This window comes from Aspergillus chevalieri, chromosome 2, assembly GCF_016861735.1.
Source record: "Aspergillus chevalieri M1 DNA, chromosome 2, nearly complete sequence".
Lineage (NCBI taxonomy): Eukaryota > Fungi > Ascomycota > Eurotiomycetes > Eurotiales > Aspergillaceae > Aspergillus > Aspergillus chevalieri.
The window spans coordinates 2,843,993-2,862,766 of NC_057363.1; the positions used below are offsets into that span (position 1 = coordinate 2,843,993).

The window sequence follows — 18,774 nt, forward strand, 5'->3', positions numbered from 1 at the left end:
CTGAAAGACGAGGCGAGCCCCAAGGCGGCGGCCATGGCGACTCCCGATTGGCTCAGCCACATTCTTTATTGGCGGTGGCTGGTCGACGTCAGGCACTGCAACGTTGTCAGGCCCTTGTTAGTTACTCTAGTCTTCTCTCTCCCTCTCATCTTCACTCCTTCATTGCTTGGGTGATTGATTTTTGCTATCTCAATTGCTGCTGTTATTTTGCTACCACTTCACTACCAATTTTTTACGTGTTTTTTGTCCTTCTTGACTTATACTCGTTATCTGCTCCACGGTCAGGCGCTGTGAGATCCCTCGCGCGCGCGTTTTTCTCCCCTTTCAACCGGTCGCTTATCCATTATCTCTCGTCTTATCCACCACTACGATAAACGATCATCTTGTTACTTGACATCATTTTCGATACTGGAGTTAGCGAATTGCTACGCTTGGATTCAAAGAGAGAGAATTGAGTGCTGGGTCGTTTTCGCGAGGTGTACGTTTGGAACGCACAGAAACGCGCATATACACACACGCCGCCATGACAACCACGCCTCCACCGCCATCCACGCTTCGAGTCCCTCCTAGTCCGCGATTTGGAGCTGGATATGATCAATATTCGCCATATGCCACACGGCATTCGGCCAGGTTAGCCGGCCAGCGTGCTTCTCGAGACTCTACTCCGCCGCCCCGGTTTCCGACTCTCCAGGTTGATGGGACAAAGAGCGCAAAGGAAGAGCAGGACAATCACGATGTCTTGGAGGCTTTGTCACCTCCAGGGTCTATTCACGGCTCTCCCCGCAAAAAGCCTTCGGCTGGAAGTCGAACCTTCGGTTTGACGCATTCACTGGAGGACGAGGACGATAACACTTCGACTCTCGCAGACCCCTTCGCTTCGCAACATCTTCATTCTCAGCTTCAAACCACAAGAACCAACGGAATGCTGCCTACGCCTGCAAAAACGCCCAGAAAGAAGATTGTTGCTGATATGGGTCCCACTGCAAGGACTCTCTTTCCGCACAGTTCGCGTCCCAAGAAGAGCAGGAAGCACACTGGTTTCTCCCTCGACAGCTTCAATGACGACCCCGCCCAGAATCAAACCCAGATTCAAATCTACACCGATTCTCGTGATCGAATCCCAGAGGTTGCCCAGAACGAGGAGAGCCTGTTCTACAAGCCTAAGGAAACCAAGACGGCACAAACTCCTAGAAACCCCCCTCCTGCACCCTCGAAGAAAACCAAGGCAGTCGAGGCCAAGCAGGTGAAGGAACTCAACCGCGACAAGGAGATTGACGACGCCGTCAAACGTGAGGATGGCATGTTCTACGTATTGTAAGTGACTTTTCCCCCCTTCTTTCTTGCGCTTCAAGTTGCTAACAAATGGCTGCAGTCGGGGAAAGAAAATGTTCCGCAGATTTGCTGAACCCGCCGAAACTGACGTGGAAGATGATGACGACGATTTGGGGCTGCTTGCATCTCGGCCAGACCTCATCGACTCCTCGTTGACCAGCAGGGTCCGACCATTGACTCGCTCTTCGATCAAGCCCCGCGTTCTCTTCCCGACCGCGAAGGACAACACTCCCCAGCTGGATCCTGCACATGATGTTGATGAAGAGGCGGCTACCGATATCGAGGACAACGCTAAAGATACCGATGATGATGCCGCGACCGACGTCGAGACGCAGCAACGGTCAGCCACTTCCCCACCCAAGTCAAATGAAGAAACCCCATCTCCTGGTCGCTCTCTACGCCCTCGTGCCAAACGTGAAGATGCCACCCATGAGACAACACCTGCAGTCTCGGAACCCAAGAGAAAGCGCGTCAGTCCGTTTGACGGTTGGCTACGAAAGAAACCTACTCCTGCCGCCACAGCTCCCAAAAGCAAAAAACGAGACCATGAAGCCGTTGGCAGCCCTGGTGGCCCCTCGACCAAGAAGACAAGAGCCAGCAGGGCAGCTGTTTCATCCTCTTGAGTTGATCAACAAGTGTGATGCAACTGTTGAGCGCCAGCATAATTATCTTCTCCCTTCTTTCTATTTCTACTTTTTAACCACTTATCGGTCATGGCGATTTCGAATTTTTCTTTTCGTGTGGAGTACCAGAACAAGGAGTTTTTTTTCAGGCCTTAAGGATAACCTTTCTTCGTTCCCTTGTCTTTTGTCTCTTTTCTTGTCGTTCGGTTATGCGTTTCGAGGTCTTCATGTGTGCTTGTTTGTCGGTGTTTGTTTCTTTGTCCAATGGCTGGAATAAGGGATTATGGGAATTGGATGGTATATCGCAGGATTCAATTTCGTTCTTTTTTTACTTCGCTTGCAAAGATTTTAACTCAAGAGGGCTTTTAGGCATAGTTTGTTTTCGCCTTCCTTACTCAGGTCGTTCACATTAGGTTAGATATCCCAATGAAACATGAATGAAATTGCCCATCAACTTTTGTCTACAAAGATAAACTGTGTAGGACTGTCATAAACAACTAGTCTTCTTTAACTTACAAGATTGACTTCTCAGTTCTCAGACCATCCCTTTCCATTCTCATTTTGCTGGGTATATCATCAAAGTAAAATGTAAAACGCAGACACAGTGATTCCTTCGTCAATGTTTTCAAAGTCTTATGTTCGATGAACAATGACGATTGTTCCTGGCAAGAGCAACAAGACAACCATCTCCATGGCCGAATAGTACCTGATTAACATATAGGGATTACTTCATCGGGCTCTTCTACTCAACGACCACCTGCGTAAACCAATCTGTTATTGGCGTTAGACCGTGTCGAGGATTTGCATCTCAACTATTCCATGTCATTTCTGGTGTTCATTTGCTGCTTTCACTTCTGACTAGTCCTTCAGAAAAGTAACGTAGTACTTTCCTGGACATACCAGGCGCACTGGTACATGTAAGGGCGGATTCTCCACACTACAAGTTGTCCACACAAGGTAAGTGAATGACTATAGTTGCCCACGAGCGGGTGCTCCTATGGCATTGAGCATGTTAAGTAGGGCCTTTGGACCTTTCTGGTTAATTGAACTCCTTGTTGAGTTTAATGGATCAGGCTTTGTCTAGACCAGTCTTCATCTTGTTTCAACTGTTTCAGAAGCCGCTCATTGTCCGACCTTTGCATTAATGTAGGTTATGATGAACCGAAAATAAAAAAAAAAATCTTCTGGCTGGCGTCAGCAAGGCGAGTTCCACATGACCGATATTTCGGGGTTATGTTAGGGCTAAGGATTAAAGTGTATAGCTGATTTGTATTTCGGTTTGTTATTCCTCATTTGCAAAAAACAGGTGATATCAATATGGTCAACGAACATAGTCCGCATTCGATCGTAAGCTGATGTCTTGGAAATGTAACCTATCATAGTATCCAGTCGAATTTCTTGATTTTATTTTGCTCTCTTTTTCATTGCTGGTTCCTAAGCTCGATCAACTCCAACAAGTACCCTTCAATCCCTTCTGGGCATGGTGTTTGTAGGGAATGTTTCCTTTATAAGGAAGCGGTAGCCTTCAGGGTTTTTTCTTTCACTTGTTGTGTCATGTTGTGAGAGAACATGCAGTTTTCCCCCTTTGCGGCGACACCTGTTGTGCGTGAAATATGCACTGGGTTGGGTGCACTCTGGTGCCATGCAATGTCTTTTCAAAAAAGAAAAAAAAAATTGAAACTGAAGCTCTAGGGAATAGATCTTATATTCTTGTGAGCTTCAAGCCCCTTGGCGTCAGATATCTAGGCTCGTTGTTTGTTAGGGCCTTAGGGATTATGTGCACCGCTTTCACTTCCTTTTTGGAATACCACCAGTTATTTAGGTAGAAGTAGACTGACTGCTTTGCCTTTGCGCGGATATTTAATTGGTCAGCTCTTGTTTGTTTGCGCTGGCTCCCATAATTCTTGGGGCGATCGTTTTGGAGTACTTCGCTCGAGGCTCATAGCTGGCTCTCCTTCGATCCTTTGTCGCCTATCAGGTTATCGAAGCTTTGTATGACACTTAATAAGAAGGTACCTAATCAATACGAGCAATAGAAGCTTCTGTCCTTTTGTGAGCAACTCTCTGTATTCACTGAACCTTCGGGCATTGATGCACAGAATTCTTAGTCTTGGTTTTGCTTTCAAAGTCTTCGTTTTTTTGAAGAAGACCCTTTGTCAATGGTACCATTTTATCAATCTATTACCCCAAAAACGCAAATATCATTCCCTTTTAGCAACTTGGAGAAATCTGGTTTTGTCTTTGTCGCTCGAGGGCTGTCGGGTTTTCCGAATGAATTGAACTCATGAGGGACTGTCCCAATCCCTTTGAACTGCCCATTGAAATTCTATAGTTGTGTAGAATATAAACGAGGATTGGTCTCTAAAAACCCGATCTTTTCCTCAGGAAAGTTAGACACCATAAAGGCAACGGGCTTGTGGTTAGCATTAGATTGTGGGCGCTGAATTGTACTGCAAAAGCTTTTTCTGCTGCACATGTCGCGTCAACAACGAGTACCGTTAATAGGTCTTCAGTGCAGTCCTGATACGTTTGAAGTGCCTATAGTAAAGGAAATAGCTCAACTATACTTGTATATCGGATGGATATGAGGTGAGACTGAATATATATGGGGAGACATGGACCAGATGATTGACGGAAGGAGAGGTTTACAGTGAAAGGGAGAGGAGGGAGGTAGATATGCAAAGTGAACATCTCGCCTTTAAGCCTTTCCAATCTTTACAATTTATTTCTGTACAATGAGGTGAATATTGTACACTTACATACTTACCCTAACCAGAAATCCCACATAATGGTTCAATGGAGTGGTCATGGTTTTCTTTGTGGCAAGTTTTTAAAAATTCGCTACTTCAGAAAATGCTTCGTCATGACTTTCATAGATTACTATACCCTGTTATGGCTAAGTAGTGATTGGAAGGGCAGTATAACAACTTTCGTGCTCCTACATATCATGCAATCCAGCGAGGGCAGAAACAGAGATAAGGAAAGAGAGCCAAAAGACAGACATGAACTAGAAAGAATGGGTATATTGCAAATGATCTAGACCTAGACGATATCCAACTCATCATCGTCATCGTCATCTTCATTATTATCAGCCTTGACCAACGCATCCGACGACCCTGCAAGACTTTCCCGACCTGCCTCCTTAATCCCCTTCGTAGTAATAAACCGTGTCTTCTTAACACCACTGCCATGGGGCTTATCATTAGCCCGTTTCAGGGGACTCAACTTGACAGTACTCGCCTTTCGAAAACCGGTCAAGCCAAGACTGGCTGCAGTGTTAGAAGATGGCATCGATGGCTTGAGATTTTCCTGGTTCTTATCAGGCATGTCAGTTCGAGCTCGTAGATACTCCGCGCCTACTCCGCCGTCGTTATTAGTGATGAGCTTCTGTGCGATGTCTCGTTCGCGCTGCTGGTTCGCTAGTCGCTTGCGGAGACGTTCTTCCTTGTTCTCCGAACCACGGCCCATCATGCCTGCGGCGATGAATGGGTCCTCATCGTCTGCATCGATCAGACGCGCTGCTGATTGACCAATAGGGCCTGGGAAGAAAGAACCACCACCGCAACCACCGCCTGTCTTCCGCCCTGGTGCGACGTAGTAAACTGACTGAGAGCTCCAATCATAACGAGCACCGTCGGGCTTCAATCCATTCTGGTTGTTATTTGGTCTTTTGGCGCCCCCAAAGAAGCCTGTTCGTTGACCTGAACGTCCACCAGGCCCGAGCATGCCTGTTCCGTTGTTCACCCCCATTCGTCCGGCTTGTGTACGGCGAACTTGGAGGTCGACGTGGAAATCGCAGAACTCTGTCTTACGGCCGTCTATCCATGCTTGACAAGGATTACCGTCCTTCTTGACAGCTTTGCAGTAGGCTATATCCTTTGCAAAGCCAATCTCCAAAACTTTATCATCAGACGAGGTAATAGACAGACTAAAACGGTTGGTATCGATTTTGCCTTTCGGGGGTGGCATGATATTAGGGTTTAGAATAGCAATGAGAGCGCCTTCAGAAAGCCGGTAATATCGTGGGAAAGCTGTGTCGAAAAGGAAAAGATCGATTGACCACGTGAGGTCAGTGAGGGTTATGGCCATGTACCTCTTGGTATTATTCAGACCGTCATCGAACGGATCAGCATCCTTTGTGACAGGTACGCTTCCTTTGATCTGTTTTGGCTCTGATTTTGAGGCAACTATGCCAAGCACTACCCAATCACTGTCAATGTCTTCAGGTAGTTGAAAGTCTGGAGCCTTGATTATTCGGAGGAGGTCGGGAATGCGGAGAACTTTCTTATTTGAAAGGTTTCGAGTTAGAAAGGAGTGAGGTAGAATACGGTTCGAAAGATGTAGTTCGGAATAGGGTTCGAATTTGGACGAATCAGGCGTCTTCTCCAGAGAGGTTTCTTCGTCAGCGGTAGAGTCTTGAGAGCTGTGAGGTCGAGGGGATTCGATTTCCGACTTGTTGCTTCGTTTGTGAAGGTAAGGCCTGGTTTCCTTCGTGAGGGCGTTCTCCCTGCTAGGAGCAGTATGACTTCGTTTCCGACCCGAAGGTTGAAGACCATTGTATGACCGCAGGACGTCATCACGAGTAAAGTTCTCTGCTGGCCGACTTCTGGTGGGAGACTTTGGTGGAGCATCAGTTCTTGCCTCAGCCGCCGCTGCTTTGAATCCCTCCACCTCCGCCTTATCAAGTTGGAAGCCAGAGCTTCGATTGGCTTGAATTCTCTCAGCCCGTTCTGACCGTTCCAACCGGGCCTTCTCTGCGTTTCTGCTCTCCGCAATTCGTTCACTGAAGCTCTTTGGCCGTTTGACACCGTCGTTCGATGACGCGGATGACTGCGGTCGTGATCCAAGATCGGAGCTGTTGCGCGACACGGCACCGTCTCGAGCCCCAAACCTACTTGTCGGACGGCTACCAGCCTTAGCACTGGATGGTCGCTTCAAGGATATATCGTGGCCCTTAAGGCCCTTGTCAATTCCGAGGACGACTCGTCGCGGCGATGCGGGTTCTGTTGGAGCAGCGGGTCGTCTTGTAGGCGACAATGGGACCTGCACATCATCCAATTGTGATTTACACCTCGGAGGCGGAGGAGACATTGCCCCGAGTCTCGATGTCCGGTCTTGCCCTCGCGCCGACGCTGGTCGAGGAAGCGAATCGTCATCGTCGGACGGTTTCCCCTTGTTTTTCTGAAGCTGTTTGAGTTTCAGACGAGCCTCAATAGCAGCCAATTTCAGTTGTAGCACCTCCTCATCCTCTTCCTCTTCGTTGTCGCCCATGCCGTCGGCCAACAGTCGGCTCGCTTTGGATTGGGAGGTCGGGGTAGCAGCGACGGGACGTTTCAAGGGCGAGACTAGAGCTTGTCGACGACGTTGCATCTCTTCATAGCGTTTTCGACCGTTCGGGGAGCTCAGAAGAGCGTCTTTCGGGGATTTCGGGGGCCACGAGATCTCAGGCACTGTAGCGGGTTCTATGTCAGTAACGGCCTCGTGAACGTGCCGATTCCAGGAATATCCTCACTGTTGCTCATGGCGACTCCAATTAAATAAATAGTTTCGATTCCTGAAAATAGGATAAAAAAGAAGCGCCGGGGAGCTATCTGCAGCCAAAACTGCTCGTGGTTTTATGCCTGACCAACTGTAGCCATGTTCATGGGCAGGGATTGCGGGGTCTAAATTCACTAATCCGTAACACAAGATCAAGATCGTCTTCAAAGAATAACAATAACACCCGCGTCCAAATAACCAGACGCTAGGAGTCGCAGATATTGGTAAATTTGTCGAGGATGCGCCTTTTCTTTGCCGCAGCAAGGCACAGGGCAATAATTGGCGCCTCAGGCCTTATGAAATTGGCGCCTACAATTGGCTACGGAGAGGAAAGCGCGTCGCGTCGGAGTTATGACACGTGATGCTACAATCTCCGACGCGTCCTCCATTTTAACTCCATCGAGATAGACAAAACTGACAGATTGATCATTGCCTGTGCCATTGGCTATTTGAGAGTGAACGGCACATATCATTGAAAGAATCAAGGTATTGCTATACACAACAACCAAAATGCGCACTCGATCTACAGTTCCGTCGTCGAAGAAGACTGAGTCGACCCAGAGCCAACCGACGCCCAAGACTCTAACACCAGCAGAACGACCCAGCAAGACCTTCATCCTTCCAACCTCCATGAGCGATGATGCCAGATTCGTCTCTCTTCCGAACCCGCGAACAGGCGCTTTGAATCGCTACTTCTTCTGTCCGGAAAAGGGCGTGTACGAATTCACAGTAGTCGCGCCATCGCCGCAACAACCGCGAAGCTTCTTATTTACATCTAAATCGAGCAGTGCACCGAATAGTGAGGGGGACTTGACATCGGCTACATCAGTGGGAAAAGGGAGCGTTTCTAAAGTGGCGGAATTGCTGGTCGCGACGCCGATTGATTTCGTGTTTTTCATGGTTCCTCTACTCTCTCCAGAATCGACACAGGCAAAGAAACTGTTCCAGCCCCTTGACGACATCATTGACTCGCAGGATGAGCTACCAAAACATCTGCACTATGTGCTCTACACCGACAACTTTAGAGAGACGCTGAAGGCACGCGCCGAAACAATCTGCGATACGGTCGAAGCAGGAGATGAAAAGATGTTCCGGTTCAGTGAGACCAAGTTCCTCAAGGAATTGATCTCCAAGGCGGAGCGCATGGTGGCCCAAGGACTTCCTGCAAGTTTGGAGGAGCGATTCATTCGTCAAGTCCTAGTTACGCCCATGATGGCCGTTAAACGAGAGAATCCTACCGGCGCAACCCCTAGCAACAATGAAGTTGAAGGGGACTTCCACCCCGAAAAGCAAGAATCACAATCAACGACCCCCGGAGCTACAAGCTCAGACTCTGCTACCCCCTCCGGCACCGGCGAAACCGGCGAGTCAACCCCCGCTACCGAGCCCACACCAACCCCAGACGAATTCACTACACCCGATAACGTAACCCGCCTCCTCCGCATCTCCACAGCCCTAGCATTCATGAAAGAATCCTACATCCCTCCATCTCTCTGCGCACGCCTCGACGAGATCCTTGCCTCCCCCGAAAGTCCTCTAGACTTCAAACCCCTACAAGAACGACTAGAGCACATCGCTAAGCTCCGCGCAGAGGCGCTGGCCTCGCGATCTCTCGGGGACTTCAGTCGCAAGCGTGGAGCCGAGGACGAAGATGCTGCTGAGGCGCGCGCGGAAAAGAGACGCAAGGAGGAAGAGGAGAAAAAGAAGAAATCGGCAACGTTATCGCGAGGTGTTAAGGACCTGCAGAAGGTTAATACTAGTGGGATGAAGAAGATGAGTGACTTCTTTGGAAAGGCGGCTGCTAAGAAGAAGTCTTAAGTGGATGTTTTAGGTGTCTAATGAAGGAAATGCTATTCAAGCAAACACGCGTGCGCGGGTATGCGGTATACCAGGCAGAAACATCTTGCGGGATCTGAAACTATCAATCAACTCCCAAGGAGGATGTTATTGGGGTTTAATCTACTAGCCCTATCCGTTCTCCGAAAATGCTTCGAAGGACATACGCCGCCCGTCACAGTGCTCGGACCTAACTGTTCGAGATACCTAAATTCCAAGGTAACGTCCTTGGGATGTAGCCCGGCCAGTCGCCTTCCGAATACATGACAGGCGTGCACGACGTGGAAATGATACTCAGAACGAAGACAGAAATGGCTGTGTATGTATCCTGGTATTCAAGTCTATAGTAAATGGATAGGCACAGCCAGTAATTGGTTCATTATCCCGGATCTTCGTTCATGTCCTTTAAGCATGAGCCTGGTCAATGGCAGCCCCAGTAATCCTGTAGAGATGTTAGTCTCGAAATAATGCAGGGCAAGAGCAGGGGAGGGTTCATACATAAATGAGCCGTTCGACGGCTTGCTAATGACCATTGCTTGTGCCAGCTTCTCCTCGCTAATATCAGGGAAATTCTTCAGATAGTATTCCTCCTTCAGAGCCTTGGTTACAGCCTCGACCTTAGACTGCGGCAGCATGTGGACGGTGCATCCACCCCAACCGGCACCGGTGAGACGGCTACCCAAGGTGCCTGCACGGCGTGCAATAGCACAGATGTCGTCGACTTCGGGGGCACTGCACTCGTAGGTGGTGCGGCAAGAGTCCTGGGACTCGTTCAAGAGCTGACCCAAGTAGTTAATGCGCTGAGAATTGAGAGTGGAGGACTTGGCCAGACAGGCCTTGAAGTCAAGAACACGGCGGGCTTCCTTGAAGCAGTGCAGGGCACGCTGGCGGAGAAGGAAATGCTCTGCCTGGACGGGGAATGCGGACAGGAACTTGGATTCGAGCTCGCCGACGGTGATGCCCAGGAGCTTGGCGATTTCTTCCCGAGTGTACCCTTGCTCCTGAGGCAAGAGTTCCAGGGTTGTTTGGATGACGGAGTCGATCTGGTATTCGAGAGGGTCGTTGAGGCGGCCTTCCTTGCGCATAAACTCAAGGTGGAAGTTTCGCAGACTGTATCCCAGAGAGCTGTTGTCCTTCTGGAGGGTCAGGCCGTGTTGTGCGGCCAGCACAACGGCGGCGAGTGTGCATTCAGCCACGCGCAGGTTATAGTGACGGGGTGCGGTTTCGGCTTTGTTGGAAGTGACGAAACTTTGCGCCATAAGGAAAGTAATCTCTTCATCGGCCTTGGGAACGGGAACATGTTGGACGTTGAATGTAGGAAAGAACTGGGTGTAGAGCAGGTATCCCCGGCGGGAGAAGATGGAAGCAGCCTGGTCCATACTGTTGCACTATTAGTTGATGCAATTCAAGACAGATAATAGCCTCGACTTACCCTCCGGAGTAGACGCCAACTGCGCGCTCCGAAACAACAGCAAGATCAAGAAGGTCCTGCTTCGAGACATTGTGGTCGTTCGCTTTCATGACTGCCAGCGCACTAGCGCAGACGAAAGCCGCGCTACTCGAGATACCACCACCAGGAGGCACATTTCCATCGACAAGAACCTCGACACTGGCGGGAACAAACGACGACCGCTCCTTGCGCAAGAACTTCAATGCACCCGACAACCCAGCCTTGAAGTAGTTCACCCACTCGTGCTTCTTAGGGTCAATCTCAATATCGGTATCCCGCGGCACCGTAAACTCGCGCGTGGGGAACTTGTCGGGCTGCACATTCGCAATCTTCACGGTGGACTCTCCTGATGTCGGAACGACTTTGACGGCGATAATCACGTCAACGCTGACGGCCGTGGGCAGGACATCGTAGAGGTTGTAGTCGATATGTTCTCCGATGATGTTCACACGACCCGGGCTCCGAGCCACGAAATCGGGTCGCTGACCATAGGATTTGGTGAACTGGGATACCAGGCGGTTGAAGCGCGTCTGGTGCTCTGGGGCAACTGCCTGGGAAGAGGCATCGTCGGTTGCGTAGACCTCAGCAATCGATTCCGTCTGAGGGACAAGTTCCTGCGGGGCCATGGCGGGGTAGCTATTCTAGAATATGAAGACGGAAATGGAGGGAATGAAGAGTAGTAGAGATTTATTGGAAGGAAAGAATCAGAGGAAAGGAGAGCAGTGATACTAATAATCAGTCCGTGAATTTATTTTTGAAGGGTTTTCGCGAGGATATGGAGAATAACCCGCACTCTCTTCCAATGGCGGGGAAAGCACCGCAAAACACGGGGTCCCGTGGCACCGGCGAATACCCCGTTCTCGGCTGCCCGTATGTGCTATGCCCGATGTTCCCGGAGGAGCCGAACACAGGGTTTTATGGGTGCAGATTCGGATACGAAATAACTTGTAATGGCAAAGTTGTTCTTATCCCTCTACATTCAACGTCCTCTCATTTTGTAAACTTATTCATAGTTAAGAAGGATGATATGACGTTGGGCGGAAACATCCGCCGGTCCAGCCAATTTAACATACTTATATATCTAATGAAAAGATTATGGCATCAATGGCAAGATGGCCGAGCGGTCTAAGGCGGTGGACTCAAGCGACAAGCTTGACCAGGAATACCTGGCTCCGATAAAGTGCAACAGCACCTTTATTCCACTCTCGCAAGAGGCGTGGGTTCGAATCCCACTCTTGTCATCTTTTTTTTCTTTTACTTTTTATTTTGACCTTCTCTCGCACTTTCTGATTGGGGCGTGAGACGAAGTAGAAGAATGACTCTTGGCGATGCAAAAAGCAATGTCCCATGGTGACAGCCATTTTAATTTTGATACGCCAGCTACGGCATAACTGACCACTACGCCTACATTGCGGGCATGTTTTAGCTCATTGTTGTTTATCTTAGCTTCTATGCCATGTGACAACTGTTAAAAAGTAAGGAATCGTTTCTTTCACAGCACGTTCCTCAATTTGTATGCTCTCAAAGTACTCTGTATGCAGTACGTCAAATGTCGAGGTTGGAGCGTCGCATTGCTGTGCACTGTGGAGACATAGGGACGGGCAGACTTGGCAACAATCGAAGGTCGAGTATGAATCAGAGTGTTTGGAGATGCCAACGGCTGATTTGTACTACGGCAGCTATCATTTGGTAGTTTGTAACTTGTTGCTGTTAATAGGCTATGGCAATGACCCATATGTTCAATTTGAGGGTCACGGTGAAGTCCTGGTAGGTTTCTAGACCGATTGCAATATTTGCCTCATGTCACCATCATGTTGTCCGACAATATATCGATGGTGATACAATTGACTTCGACCTCGAATCTCTTCTCAATCTCCCATTTTAAAGCAGAAAAGTAGACAGAATCGCCTAGCAGTAGCATTACATAGAAGAACAGTTCAAGATGACTATTCAATAGCATACTGTCCCGTGAGGACAACCGAGGACATCAACCAGCGCCGATGATCGGAACGGCAGCCAATAATAGCGGTTATATTTACTGACTCACCCGGCCCACCTTCCCAATTTGCACTCACATTTTCTTTCTCAGAGTGTTTCTTCTCCGGACTTGCGGCCGATGCTATTCGTGGCTCTCCCAATCTTTTTGCTCACGGCGAACCTCAACTTTTCAATTCCCTTTCTCCTCCTTTTCCCTTTTTCTTCTCCTCCTCATATTCCCTTTTATCTCTCTTCTCCTTTTCCTTCTCGAACTGGCACTCATCAGTCGTCAAGATGATGCCGTTGAGACCATCAAAGAGCGCCATGCGCGCTTTCCACTACCAAAGATATATGGCCTCTGGAAGACGGTCGTTCACTTCGTCGTGTGTGGCCGCGAGCAATTCGCCCCACCGCTTTTCCGCCCAGAAACGTGATCAGAGTACCACCGCAGCGGCAACGGCTTCGTGAGTCCTGCCAAAAAATGAAAATGAAAGAAATTAACTAATATGGAGTTCGATTGGTTAGGGAGGCCGCGAGACCCGTTCCCAGTCCTGCTTTCAACCAGGAGCCGCAGCGGAATACCGTCTCTCCTCTGCAAAACCGATCGCTCCCCGAGGTGGATGACTCGTATGTTACATGGCATAAAAGATCTTTCTTTTCATGTCGGGGCTAATTGATATCGAAATTGAATAGGATGGTCGGATTGAGTGGTGGTGAGATCTTCCATGAAATGATGCTGCGTCTTGGTGTCAAGCATGTCTGTGAGTCATTTTCCAGTACCCTTAGTTTATGAAGCATTCAGACTAACAAAGAAATGCCAGTCGGTTACCCTGGTGGTGCAATTCTTCCCGTTTTCGATGCGATTTACAACTCAAAGCATTTCGACTTCGTCCTCCCCAAGCATGAACAAGGTGCCGGTCACATGGCGGAAGGTTATGCCCGTGCTTCTGGAAAGCCCGGTGTTGTGCTTGTGACTTCTGGCCCTGGTGCCACCAACGTGATTACCCCGATGCAGGATGCGCTCTCGGACGGCACCCCTATGGTCGTCTTTTGCGGTCAGGTCCCCACCAGTTCGATCGGTACCGATTCCTTCCAAGAAGCCGATGTCGTCGGTATCTCAAGAGCATGCACAAAATGGAACGTCATGGTGAAATCCGTAGCCGAGCTGCCTCGCCGTATTCAGGAAGCCTTCGAGATCGCTACCAGCGGCCGCCCCGGCCCCGTCCTCGTCGACCTGCCGAAAGATATCACCGCCGGTATCCTCCGCAAGCCCATCCCGATGAACAGCACCCTGCCCTCTCTTCCCAGCGCCGCGACTATGGCAGCTCGTGAGCTGAGCTTGAAGCAGCTCGAGAGTACCATTGGCCGTGTTGCTCGCCTCGTCAACAAGGCTAGAAAGCCCATCTTGTACGTTGGTCAGGGTCTGCTTGCCGGTCATGATGGCCCACAGGTCCTGAAGGAGCTGGCCGACAAGGCCTGCATCCCTGTGACTACCACCCTGCAAGGTCTGGGTGGATTCGATGAGCTCGACCCCAAGTCACTCCACATGTTGGGCATGCACGGGTCTGCTTACGCCAACATGGCCATGCAGGAGGCTGATCTGATCATTGCGATTGGCGCTCGTTTCGACGACCGTGTTACTGGCAACATTTCCAAGTTCGCACCGCAGGCTAAGCTCGCTGCTTCTGAAGACCGGGGTGGTATTGTGCACTTCGAGATCATGCCCAAGAACATTAACAAGGTGGTGCAGGCTACTGAAGCCGTCGAGGGTGACTGCGCGGAGAACATCCGTATGCTTCTCCCGCAGATCAATTCCGTCCCCGAGCGACCGGAATGGTTTGAACAGATCAACGATTGGAAGGCCCGTTTCCCCTTTTCGCTCTATGAGCAACAGAGCGCCGACGGTCCCATCAAGCCCCAGACCTTGATCGAGAAGCTCAGCGACCTGACTGCCCCCATCAAGGACCGTGTTGTCATCACTACCGGTGTTGGCCAGCACCAGATGTGGGCCGCCCAACACTTCCGCTGGCGTCACCCCCGCACTATGATCACTTCTGGTGGTCTTGGTACGATGGGTTACGGTCTTCCGTCGGCTATTGGTGCCAAGGTGGCTCGCCCTGAAGCTTTGGTCATTGACATTGATGGCGATGCCTCTTTCAACATGACCCTCACTGAGCTCTCCACGGCGGCTCAGTTCAACATTGGAGTCAAGATCCTCTTGTTAAACAACGAAGAGCAGGGTATGGTGACCCAGTGGCAGAACCTGTTTTACGAGGACCGCTACTCGCACACCCACCAGCAGAACCCTGACTTTGTTCCTCTGGCTAAGTCAATGGGTGTTGCTGCTGACAAGGTTACCAAGCCGGCTGAGCTCGAGGAGAAGCTCAAGTGGCTGATCGAGACTGACGGCCCGGCTCTGCTCGAGGTGTTCACTGACCGGAAGGTGCCGGTGCTTCCTATGGTGCCCGCTGGATGTGCTTTGCACGAATTCTTGGTGTATGACGAAGGTAAGCTTTTCTGCATTTGATCCACTTGATTCGCCCACGAACTTGTATGCTGACTCCTCATATAGCCAAGGAACAGGAAAGAAAGGCCTTGATGCGGAGTAGGAACGTTCCCATCTAAGCCTTCTAACAAGCAAATGACATCGACGACGCAAGATGACCATGTCAAATGATTTATCGTTATCTTTGGGTGACTCAAAAGGGTCACATTGATCTTTTCTTTCTTGTTGATATCCACGGCGTTTCTGGGGGTTCTGAAAACACAGCAGGGGGTTTGGTTTATTAACCCCACCACTTGATATATTGATTGCATCTATCTCTTGTACGCCATCGAAAAAGGAGAAGGAAAGGAAGGGAGGCAATCCTAAAAGCAACATGGAGAGACAGAAGAAACAGACGAAAAGTTTTCTCTTGAATATCTTTACGCCTCTGAATTGAGATGGATCGGTTTGTCTTCGAATGGATTATGCTGCATCTACTGTGTACTCATTTTCTCGCTCTGATCTTGTTCCGATACTATACTTGTATATAATTGAGATGTGATGATGCTGTACCTGGGAAGATTCATACTGCCATTTGGCCGACGGTTGACGTGATCGCTGCCTAGAACGGAGATCCTTATGTAATCCCGACTGCCCCGCCCTATGGCACGTGATTTCTGACGTGAATATAGCGATCGGGCCAATTATAATGCACCGCCCCTCGAGCTAGTGCTCCGTAAAAAGCCGCGGTTCGTATCCGAGAAGCGCTTTGAAGGGGCAGCCCTGCTGAGACCTGCTGGGTCTCATTTCATCATCAACAACTCTTTTTTCCTTTTTTTCTTTCTTCTTGTTTCTGGCTGTTCTTTCTTCCATTGTCACATGACTTGGTGTGTGCTTTGCACCACTTAGTATTCTGCTAATCTCGGGCATTCCCTTACCTTCGTCGTTCTCGTCCCTCCATCCTCCAATCACGCAAGAATGCTGAGTTTTGCTCCTCTTGATTAGGAGGCTACTTGGTTCTTTCTTGTCGTTCGCACTCTGTTTCGTTCCCTGGACTTCTCGAACAACCGCAACACCGCAACACACTCGATATGTATTCTGTGGCGCGCGGAGCACGGCCGTCGGATGGCTCGACGTCCACCACCCAGAATGAACGCAACTCACAATCTCAGACTAGAGCGCCGGAGTCGGCAGAAGCTACTGAGACAGTAGTTTTCAACAAGTCCGATTTGTCGCCCAGCAAGACCCCACCCGTCGATCCCTCCGATTACGAACCCCGAAAATGCTGGATCTGCTATACGGATGAGACGGAGGATTCACCACTGAACGCAGAATGGCGCTCGCCGTGTCCCTGTGCCTTGACGGCTCACGAGGCCTGCCTCCTCGACTGGTTAGCTGATATGGAGAACCCGCGGTCTCGTCGGCGCAACGATGGCGGAGCAAAGATGATGTGCCCGCAGTGCAAGACGGAGATTGTGGTTTCGCGTCCGCGAAGTTATATTGTGGATGTTATGCGGCTGGTAGAACGAATCGCGGGTCGAATGGTTCTCCCTGGTATGGTGTTTACGATGGCAGGTACCGTCTGGGCTGGATGTTGTGCACATGGGGTGTACTCGATGTATTTTGTGTTTGGACCGGAGGACGCACGGCAGATCCTTGAGGAGACCGCAGAGGCGGGGTGGAATCCAGGATTAGGCCTCGGGTTGCCCCTCATACCATTAGCGTTGATCTTTTCGCGAACCCGCTATGCTGAAGGACTTCTTCCCGCTATTCCTGTCCTCTTCTTCGCCAGCCAGCACCCCGGTCATGAATCTGCTCTTGAGTTCTGGCCGCCCACTCCGGCTATGACCTTTGCGGCACTGCCGTACGTGAACAGCTTTTACAGTGCGCTTTATGAGAAACTCTTTGGCCGACTGGAACGAAAGTGGATTTCCGAGGTACAACCACGTACTGTGGATAACGTCAACGAATTTGACGACAATGCGCCGCCACAAGAGCAAGCGGAGGCGGATCAGAGGGCACGCGATGCCAGGGATGGTCATGTAGTGATCAACCTCGAGTTACAAATGGGCATGGGCGGAGATGAACCGGCAGCACCGGAAGAAAACCAGCAAAACGAGGAGGGTGACCAAGATGACCAACTGCTTGGCCGGCGGCAAGGTGACATTATTCATGAAACCAGCAATATCGCCGATGTCGTCCTCGGAGCACTCGTATTCCCGGCAATATCTGCATCTATGGGAGGACTCCTTAAGTACGTTCTGCCGAAATCGTGGACTACGACTCCATACTCGCTTTTCGAACGTGGCAGGCCGGGGCTACTGCAGACCCGGTGGGGAAGGAGTGTGGTTGGTGGGTGCGCGTTTGTCCTGTTGAAGGATGTGTTGCTTCTTTACTGCCGATGGAAATTGTCCCAGACCCATCGTAAGCGTAAGGTGTTGAATTACGATAAAAGCAAGGGCAGACGATAAGTGTGGCTCTAGTGGATTCAATTCCCTCTTTTCTTTCTTTCTTGTTTCTCTCTCCCTCTCCCCCTCTGGCTACTTTCCCTTTCTCTCTTATGACGATGGACGCAAGGATGCATTTACAAGGCGTTTCATTTTCTGGTGATATTTGTTTGGGGGACGATCTTACTCTCCTTTTCCTCGGAATATTTCTTCGATACCTTGATCTAACGACGAGCGAAAAAGAACCTATTATTTTGAGTCATTCAGTATTTTACTTGTAAACCTTTTTTTTTCTTTGTCTCTCGTAGGAAATTCCGTAAAGCTTGAAATATATATCTGATCGTATACCTCACTCTAGGACCCCCGGCTAAAAGCTACTTTTATCCAGCCAATATTTACTTGGATATTACCAACCAGGAATAAGCTCACAGATAAGCCAGAAAACGAATCCTTGCAGACAGGATTCAGATGCAGGAACGGTTATGTACCTGATTCGAATCATCGGCCGAAATCAGGATGGGGCGCTTAAACCTTAAAAAACCAAAAACGTCAAACAAGCTCCCGCGCGGCTAACTTTCTGCTTTAATGATTGGTCGGTCGCCTTGTTTGCATACTGAGAATGGGGTATTCACCCATAATGAACAAAGCTAGGTTAGAGTCTATGGCCACTATATTGGCTATCTCAAGAGAGGGATTCAACAGGCTGTTTAGAGCTAGTATCGACAAAGAATCATTCTCCGGATTTTGATTTAGTACCCAACGCTCGCGCAAGCATGCCAGGATCAGACGCAATGTTTTGCGATTCTGGCAGATAAGATAATCAACAAAATATCCAACGCAATGTTTGATGCCACTAGAATACATAGGAAAATCGCAAGGTAGGCGTGTCTCTGGTTGCCTGATACTGAGAAACCGAGAATTTGACGCCGATATTCCCGATCATCCTGATGGCCTGGCGCATCACTTGGAGTGTTTGGAATATTACAAGATCATCGAAAAGTGTCAGTTGAGCCCTTTAGATATTTGACCAAGACCCCGAAGGAAAGTGGATGATGGGATTGAAGCCCTTTAATTCTATCGGTCCAA

General features: G+C 49.6%; 5 protein-coding genes and 1 non-coding gene across 6 annotated transcripts; 4 read left to right on the top strand and 2 right to left on the bottom strand.

Annotated features, from left to right (window-relative positions):
• Window positions 1–523: 523 nt before the first annotated feature.
• Window positions 524–1,955, top strand: ACHE_21000S (uncharacterized protein; the record flags this gene model as incomplete). Its single annotated transcript, XM_043285365.1, has 2 exons — window positions 524–1,314; window positions 1,373–1,955. The coding sequence occupies 2 exons, from the start codon at window positions 524–526 to the stop codon at window positions 1,953–1,955; spliced, it is 1,374 nt and encodes a 457-aa protein (XP_043134064.1).
• A 3,042-nt stretch (window positions 1,956–4,997) lies between these two features.
• On the bottom strand, window positions 4,998–7,477 carry ACHE_21001A (Mcm10/DnaG-type zinc finger protein; the record flags this gene model as incomplete). Its single annotated transcript, XM_043285366.1, has 2 exons — window positions 4,998–7,405; window positions 7,468–7,477. The coding sequence occupies 2 exons, from the start codon at window positions 7,475–7,477 to the stop codon at window positions 4,998–5,000; spliced, it is 2,418 nt and encodes an 805-aa protein (XP_043134065.1).
• A 2,257-nt stretch (window positions 7,478–9,734) lies between these two features.
• Window positions 9,735–11,405, bottom strand: GAL1 (galactokinase galE; the record flags this gene model as incomplete). The annotated part of the gene is made up of 3 exons (XM_043285367.1): window positions 9,735–9,771; window positions 9,828–10,709; window positions 10,762–11,405. 3 exons carry the CDS (start codon window positions 11,403–11,405, stop codon window positions 9,735–9,737), a joined length of 1,563 nt encoding a protein of 520 aa, XP_043134066.1.
• Window positions 11,406–11,885: 480 nt separating this feature from the next.
• On the top strand, window positions 11,886–12,020 carry ACHE_t20024S. The gene has a single exon. It is a non-coding gene; the product is annotated as a tRNA-Leu (tRNA).
• A 1,030-nt stretch (window positions 12,021–13,050) lies between these two features.
• Window positions 13,051–15,381, top strand: ILV2_2 (acetolactate synthase catalytic subunit; the record flags this gene model as incomplete). Its single annotated transcript, XM_043285368.1, has 5 exons — window positions 13,051–13,220; window positions 13,282–13,383; window positions 13,450–13,517; window positions 13,578–15,263; window positions 15,329–15,381. The coding sequence occupies 5 exons, from the start codon at window positions 13,051–13,053 to the stop codon at window positions 15,379–15,381; spliced, it is 2,079 nt and encodes a 692-aa protein (XP_043134067.1).
• A 951-nt stretch (window positions 15,382–16,332) lies between these two features.
• ACHE_21004S (RING finger domain protein) lies at window positions 16,333–17,712 on the top strand (the record flags this gene model as incomplete). The annotated part of the gene is made up of 1 exon (XM_043285369.1): window positions 16,333–17,712. The coding sequence occupies one exon, from the start codon at window positions 16,333–16,335 to the stop codon at window positions 17,710–17,712; it is 1,380 nt and encodes a 459-aa protein (XP_043134068.1).
• Between the last annotated feature and the right edge of the window lie 1,062 nt (window positions 17,713–18,774).